The sequence below is a fragment of the Mytilus trossulus genome, chromosome 1 (assembly GCF_036588685.1).
Source record: "Mytilus trossulus isolate FHL-02 chromosome 1, PNRI_Mtr1.1.1.hap1, whole genome shotgun sequence".
NCBI classification, from domain to species: Eukaryota; Metazoa; Mollusca; class Bivalvia; order Mytilida; family Mytilidae; genus Mytilus; species Mytilus trossulus.
The window spans coordinates 83,999,736-84,008,196 of record NC_086373.1 but is presented as its reverse complement, the minus strand read 5'-3'; the positions used below and the strand labels follow the sequence as shown (position 1 = coordinate 84,008,196).

The following is an 8,461-nucleotide window of genomic DNA, read 5'->3' as shown; positions in this document are numbered from 1 at the left end:
TTTTTGGTCGAGCTAGTTTTTGATGAAGGTGAAGTCCAATCAACTTGAAACTTAGTACACATGTTTCATATGATATAATCTTTCTTTTTGTAATGCCAAATTAGAGATTTTCTCCCATTTTCACGGTCCACTCAACATAGAAAATGATAGTGCGGATGGGGCATCAGTGTACTGGAGATACATTCTTGTTGGGTTTTTTTAAAACTGTTTCAAATATATTAATCCTGCAATTGAACATGAGGTGAACAAACATACAGAATGATAATGCATAATTGTACCTAAGGCACTCTTTTTATTATTTTAAATCACATATAAATTAAACAGTATTCAAGAACCAATTATTTTCCTCACACACACTTATATGTTTTGATTTGATTGCGAAATAGAATAAATTTTAAAGACTAAAACTAAAATGTTTTGAAAATAAATAAAAATAGCGGTAATAATAATTGATATGTTTTGTAAATACTGACATAAAATTAACATGAATACTGTCTTCCAACTGTGCATAATGAAAATTCAAACCAGCTTTTTGCAACCAAATTAGAAAAAACAATAAGATGCGTTGAGCCTCCAAATGTATTTTTTTTTTATTAACAAATGTCATCTATAAATACATTTGAAGTCCAAATTAATATGCATTATAACTATTTCTTTATATTTTTGACTGGCACCTATATCCGGTTTGAAAATCACAAGCCTGTCATCGTAACCATGCGTTTGGTTTTCCAATTGGCGATGGTCTTGGCATAGGTTTTTCTGGTAATGGTTCTACTACTGGCCCAATTTTGCCTTTTTCGCCATCTTTCTTCATACATCTGAAAATAATTTGAAATGAGTGATCCATCTAATTTTATATGTTCAAAACAATTGTAGTGAAGTACATGTATTTATATATGTACACTTAAAACGTCTAAAACCGCTGCAATTGTTTGCACCTGCAGGAATCCGATTTTCAGTAGTTGTCGTTTGTTGATGTGATTCCTAAGACTTACGTCTTTCTCGGTTTTTTTTATATAGTTGCTTTTTCCCGTTTAAACGATTTAACACTAGTAACTTTAGGTCCGATTATATATTACTGTGCGGGGAACAAGAAAACTCTCCAAAAGAAAACAAATCACAAAGATATTAACAAGTAAAGGTACCCGTTCGGCCTTCAACGATTAATAATAATAATAATAATATTGTATGCATTATACTTACAGCACACCTATAACCTCTTTATATTTTTCTTCTTCTATTTGTTTTGAATGTTTTTGTTATTTATACGGTTTCTTACTCTTTGGTCGGGTTGTTGTCACTTTGACACATCCTCATTTCCCTTCTCTATTTTGTTATAATAATCTTAATATCATCATAGAACTGTACTGCGATAGTTTTATTTCACACGCTAAGACATTTCTCATCAAAGTCAAGAGATCTTCCTAAATTATTCCTCAGATTATATCACGTCATGTCGTTGACTACTTTCATTGACATAGCATGGGTATGTTTTATTATGGGAAAACTATTTTTTTAATTCACAAAATTAATTACATGTGACATTACATGTTTTGTCTATCGACCGAAAATTCATTAAGTTTTGTCATTAATGCTAATCTGTATCACAACTCTAAAATTCACATATATTACGGAAATGAATTAATACATGTACACGTGTAAAATGTTTTTTTAATTAAAATTGATAACTGCTTTCATTTGAAATGTTAAAATGCATATGACACAAAATCTATAAACTTTTGTAAGTTTACATTGTACTTACGTTGAAACGCACCAGAAACAACAACAACATGTCAGACATAAAGCCAAAGCTGACAAGGCTATGAAAACAATAGCCCATGTCTTCACTACAACACAAATATGTATTTTATTAACAGTATCAATATGTATAAAATCTTTTCAATTTCTAATCCAAGAATAATGTTCCAAATTCAAGTAATTGGGTACATTTTGTAAATTACTTGTATACTTCACACATTCTAAGTTTTCGTTTTAACAGGGAAAATGCGTGTACCAAGTCAGGCATTTGACAGTTGTTTTTTGTTCGTTCCGATGGTTGATATATCGTGAAGTTCGGTATTTTTTTGATATTTTTGTTTCATCTCTGAAATATTTTCACAATATCGTATCAATTAGAACTATAAATTCCTTTCAATTATTATTCCGGACACGCCCTAAGGGTCCCTTTTTACGGATTAACAGCACAGATTGTTAACGCATTGTGTAAATCCAACAAGCATTATTCAGACAGTCAATTCAATTGGTACAAGTGCATTTAAATATGTACAATTATCATGTCTCTTGATACCTTCCGATATTTTTGATGAAATGAATAAACTTACATTTTGTACATTTTTTTCCTTGAAAGAAGACATTACATTGACAGTGGAAATCTTTCACTTTGTCGATACACTGTCCATACTGACATGGATCATCTTCACATTCATCTGTATCTGTCAATAGAAATCATCAAATCCAAACCTCTTTTCTTTTTTTCTTTTACGTAAAAAGCTGATCTTAACTTCTTGAATATATACATGTGTAAAAGAGGAACGAAGGATACCAAAGGGACAGTCAAACTCATAAATCTAACACAAACTAACAACGCCATGGCTAAAAATGAAAAAAGACAAACAGAAAAACAATAGTATACATGACACAACATAGAAAACTAAAGAATAAACAACACGAACCCCACCAAAAACTAGGGGTGATCTCAGGTGTTCCGGAAGGGTAAGTAGATCCTGCTCCACATGTGGTCAAAGTTGCATTTTAAGGAACTTAAAGATCAAACGTGTAAAGACTTGCAGTATATTATGAACTGCTTATAAAGTAGACATTGTAATGCAACTGATATTTTTTACTAAATTTCTTTATTTTCATTTCCTACAGCTGAACAAAACATTCTTACACTTTATAAGACAACGCTTAACGTTTAAGGATAGAGATACATATGATTGTTCTTGAATTAAGACAAAAAATTAGGCACTAAGTATCAATGATTAATTAATGGTTTCTTACATTTGTAGTTTGTAAAAATGAGTTTGGAAAATATACTTGCATGATGGAATAAGAAACATGTCCCTTAATAAAAGTTGTGATATCTCTGTTGGATGTGCGTATAATTTTGGTTACAGCGTTTCAAAGTCTGTTTCAAATAGTATTAAATTTCATATTTTAACTTCAGAAATCGATAAGACGTTTGATGAAATGAACACAAATCTATCTTTCTTATTAGTAATCTATTCCATTCTATCATTAATTTCTGTGTCATTTTGGCCTCTTGTGGAGGGTTGTCTAATTAGCAATCATACCACATCTTCGTTTTTTATATTATCTGTAAAACTTACTAATTTGACAGTTCCTCCCTTCGTACCCAGGATCACAAAAACATAAATACCGGTTACTCATCGGAAGGCAAGTTCCGTGTTGACATGGATCACCAAGACAACTAGACATCATATTCATATTCCCATTTCCGTTGGGCGAATTGTAAGAAATGTTGCCTGTGCCTATTTCAAAAATTAAATTTAAAAATCAAATTGTTATCAATCAAAAACATCAATCGAATGGGGGGAAAATCAGTTGGAAAACATTACATTGCGTTCTATTCGTGTTATTGCTTACTCGTAGTTTTATACATGTGCGATGCTGCAGACATTTCTATGATCTATGTTACCGATCGAATTTACCGTTTCGATTATCGGTTATAGAGGGTGTACTGAATCGGATGTGATTATGATATTCCTCCTCTCGAGACAATTTAAAATGTATGAAATTAAGCTCTATTAATAGAGTACAGAAATATAGTGTTGCACCAGAGTCCCCACTGGATCTGCTTCTGTAATGATTTTTAGCAATAAGAAGAATACTCTTCTTTATATGATCAGTAAAACGATTGTGATCTTTCTTTGTGACGCCATTTTACATTGTCGTGCCTTTTGTTCTTGACCTGACAATTAAGTCATATAAAAGCAAAGAAAAAAAATGTAATGATGAAAATGATTTGACTACTGAAGGACTGAAATCGTGTGAATCACACGTTGTTAATAAAAAAAATGAAAAAGCAGATAAAGAAAAAGGTATAAAAACTTCATTGATAATTCATATTCTTCAAAAATTTTACATATGATGAGTGAAAGCTACGAATAATGTTTCATATAAGTAAAAGTTGCTACCTTTTTATATGTGTTGATATTATTATTATTCGTTTTAAGTGTAAACACCCAAAACAATTAATCACACATACCATGATTTCCATTTCCACTTTGAGGAAAATGCGTTGGACTATTATTTTTTGTCTTTGAATTTGCACCATTAATAGTCTGTTGGCCCACATTTTGTGTTTGACGTGTCGATGGAAAGTTTGTTTTCAATGGTCTCAAACTGTTTCCTTGTATAGTTTTTCCACCCGATCTTTGTATTGTTGTACCACGATTTATTCCCTGATGTGCTGTCGTCCTGATAAACATATTTACATTGTTTAATATCAGACTGTGTTTTGTTCCTCCATTACCTCCAAGATTTGACTTCACAGTTGGCGTTCCGTGTATTGTAATGCTACCTGGTGCTCGTGATTTACTTGACGAACGACCTTGAATCGGTTTTACGATGGTCGGTTTGATTATCAATTTTGTGATCGAAGCTGTCGGCGCTTTGTGAACATTCCTTGGGGTACTTGCTGCTTTGTTTCTTGGTGGTTTCGACTTAGTTGTTGATATCATTAGTCTGGTTTTTAGAGTAGCAACTTTGGTGATAGGGTTTACCGTTTTAGGTGACGGTGTCGATTTAGTCGTTGGTGTAGTCGGTTTGGCTGTAGTTATCGGTTTAGGTGATGTCGTCGGTTTATGTGTAGTAGTTGGTTTAGGTGTTTTCGGTTTGTGTGTAGTCGTCGGTTTATGTGTAGTTGTTGGTTTAGGTGTTTTCGGTTTGTGTGTAGTCGTCGGTTTGCGTGTAGTCGTCGGTTTTAGTGTAGTCGTCGGTTTTCGTGTAGTCGTCGGTTTGTGTGTAGTCGTCGGTTTGTGTGTAGTCGTCGGTTTAGGTGTAGTAGTTGGTTTAGGAGTTGTAGTCGGTTTAGCTGTTGGCGCAATTGTTGTAGTTCTAGCTTTTGTTCGTGGTACAAATTTAGTCGTTGGAGCAACTAAAATAGAAAATACATAAGCACAGTTATTGATATGTAATTGTTATCAACAAAAATATAAAGATTTTTTTGTTTGACAATCAATACTGATAATAAAAATGATAATGCGAGAGATATGGCACTTGTTTAAATCTATAGATGATGACCGGTAAAGTAAGAAAAATTAGCCTGGGATTTATCAAATGTACCTTATATTACAGGTTTAACATCTAAATACGCTTGTTGTTCTAGAACCAAGTATGTTTGAATATAAATCATACATACTTATCAATAAATTACCCAAAATATGCATGCAATATTTACAACTGGACAATAAAGATTATCATAGTTGAAACTCAAAACAAAACATTTTAATGGCGTTTTAAATAGATTCTTCTAATTATTAATTGAGAATTATTTTGGAATATAGAGACAAAAATGAAATTCGAAAAAAAATATTTAAAAAATGGCGTTTTAAATAGATTCTTCTAGTTATAATTGATTGATAATCATATTGGAGTATAGTTTAAATGAAAAAATTTGGGCAAAGGCTTTTATGGACTGTTGATAAGTTAAAACAGTTGTGTATGGTATGCGTTAGACCTTTCAATCAATTGTGTTTACGTCATTCGGCAGAGAAAAGCAAAGGTCTGCATCTTGACAGCGCTTTGTATAAAGAATAATTGCAGTACATTCCAAGAATTTGTTTTAGGTTTTAAAGTTATAATAGTTTGAATATTAAATCTGTTGATTGGTTGATGATTGCATTAGGAGAATTCTGCGATGAAGGTCGGCCGAAATGGAATAAAGTCGACAAGGATATTTTGCACATGCGAGGGGTTGTTCTATATTAGTATTTAATAGTGTGCTTACGGTATGGCTTTTTTTCCTTTCTTAAATTTTAAATGACATGAAGCGAGTAGCATGTGTAAAACATCCATCCTGTAGGCAGAAACATACTAATTGAAATATATATAATTACTATCATAACTGGTTGAATATTAATTGCAATATTCACTAGCAAGCAGACAACTAATAAACTAAATAACAATGTATAACTGTTCCCAGTTTCACATATACATCGCCTCTTAAAAAATGTCCGCCATGTTTTTGATAAGCACATGTCAAAGCAAGAACCATGAAGATTCTATAAACACATTATAATTGATACGAATACGAATACTTAATTTCTCATAAAACTACAATTATATTTTGGAATCGGAAACCTACGCAGAGTAGTGAATTTGAAATTAAGATCAATGTTCTTCCTTAACAGTATCATAACTAAAATTAACAATTCATTACAAATCTTCATTTGATCCTACCTTGATCACAACAAAAACCAGAATATTTAGGTAAACAATCGCATTTATTTAGAATATGGTTGTATGTTCCGTTATTACATACTCCACATTTTCTGATTTCTTGTATTTGATTTGTATCTATTTTACAATGATGTATGCATCGTCCTACATCGAATGGTACAATAACATTAGGATCACAACACACGGGTTTATTTCTCCATTGGGTTCCATTTCCACATTTTGCGCTACATGGTGTCCATGATTGCCAAGGCTGGATCTCACAAAAACGATATTTTCCATGGCACAAATATTCAGAAGTCGCAAGATGCAAAATAAAAAGTAATAGATAAAGAATAGTATGTTGTGACATAACTGTTGGCAATGTCTTTACTAAACTTTATAGTCACTGTAGTTCATTTTAAAGCTCACTAGAACAGTTGTTCTTACTTTTCCTTTCACGAAAAGTCATTATATTAAAGGTCCTTTTATCTGTCAACACATAGTTGTGTATCTTTACTTAAATGAAATAAAATCTAATAAATAAGTTGCGTTAGTAATTTTAGAAAACATGATTGTATTGTTTATGTTTAATATGCCAGCATAAAAATTAGGTGTCATGCGTTTATTTGACATTGACTTAAGAATCATTAGGTGACGCGTTACCATTGACACGTCGCGTGTTGTAAATAAATCAATGCGCCTGCTGATCAAAGGTCATCTTTCCCTTCATGATTTTTATGAGTGTCACTTTCAAATATTTTGTTTGACTTTTTTTCATATATAGAAAAATTCCTCATTGGGACTACTTTAACCTTTAAAACCTACTTGCAGCATCACATTATTATATTAAAAATACATTTACAGTTGCTTTATTATATACTGTCACATTGAGTTATAAAAAAAAATCTATAAAGGGTTGGTTCATATGATAAGTTGAACTCGACGTTGTCATAATGGTATTTCGAACACCCACCGGTCCTTGTACCTTAGCAAACACAGGTTAACAGAATTAGCCCATCCTCTGCCTACGTAGAACACTATGTTAACAACGGGAAAAGCAAGCTTTGTAATATAAATCAATTTTCGTATTGATTTATAATAAGTATTGATCATCGCTTGAATAGAACTATAAGTATAAGTAAATGTTTCTAGTGTAGATATAAAACTCAATAAATCATTGTGTTTTTAAATTAAAAATATATCAACAGTTCATTTAAGGTGGTATGGATGTCTTTCGCCATCTTGTAAAAACATAGAATCTAAGGTCCAGATTGTCAATCAAGTTAGCAAAATTGATGCAGGAGTGCAAATATCTAATGCGAATTTGCCTTTTAAAGAACACATTTATAAGTTTATAACTTATAAATATTAATCTTTGTACAAAGGTAAATTCTGTTTTGCTTGATTTTTAAAGTTTTAAAATTGCCGTTTTAACGCGAGGTAGCTCTATAATAGTGCATTTTCTTAAGGCATCTACATGGCATTTTGCTATTTTGTATTACAGCCGATTATTTGTTATATTTGTTGGATCTTCTTCCTGTCAAAAGGTTCTAAAATAGTAGGGAACATCTTAATTCTTCGTAACCTAAAATGTTTTGCTTTGATATACTAGTAACTACATCATAGATATAGATAGGCGTAACATCTATTTTTTTTTAGATTTGCGTATCAAATACATATATACTTATGTAAAAAGGAATGAAAAAGCGACAACCATCCCCCTCCAAAATTAAAAAAATAATTTATCAAAAAGCATTCGCACACACGATTACTGAAAAATGGCAAGATACGAATAAGTGTTATTTCATTTGCCCATTCCTCCTTTTAATTTCAGTCAACGAAATAACAAACTAATAAACAATAACTTGGTAACCACAAGTTTTTTCATCAATATGAATGTTTAATATTTATCCTTATCTTTGGCTTAAAAAGTATCATATGTTCGGAGATATTTCACCATGACGATGAGTATCTGGAGAGAAATGACTTGCAGTGCAGTAGACAGTCCATACACAGAGAGAGAAGATAACTTATTGCT

The 8,461-nt window shown here is 31.8% G+C and overlaps 1 protein-coding gene across 3 annotated transcripts in view; it reads right to left on the bottom strand.

Annotated features, from left to right (window-relative positions):
* Positions 1-501: 501 nt before the first annotated feature.
* The window catches only part of LOC134710589 (mucin-2-like), a 47,144-nt gene continuing 39,184 nt past the window's right edge, over positions 502-8,461 (bottom strand). For 2 of the 3 annotated variants that reach the window (XM_063570982.1, XM_063570974.1), the window contains exons 2-6: positions 4,250-5,140; positions 3,351-3,512; positions 2,343-2,453; positions 1,763-1,847; positions 502-818 (exon numbers count right to left, since the gene is read on the bottom strand). In XM_063570982.1, coding sequence (XP_063427052.1) covers positions 704-818; positions 1,763-1,847; positions 2,343-2,453; positions 3,351-3,512; positions 4,250-5,140 — 1,364 coding nt within the window. In that variant the 3' untranslated portion in view covers positions 502-703. Of the gene's footprint in view, positions 819-1,762; positions 1,848-2,342; positions 2,454-3,350; positions 3,513-4,249; positions 5,141-6,444; positions 6,979-8,461 lie in introns of those variants that run through there. The other variant, XM_063570966.1, reaches the window with a different exon arrangement.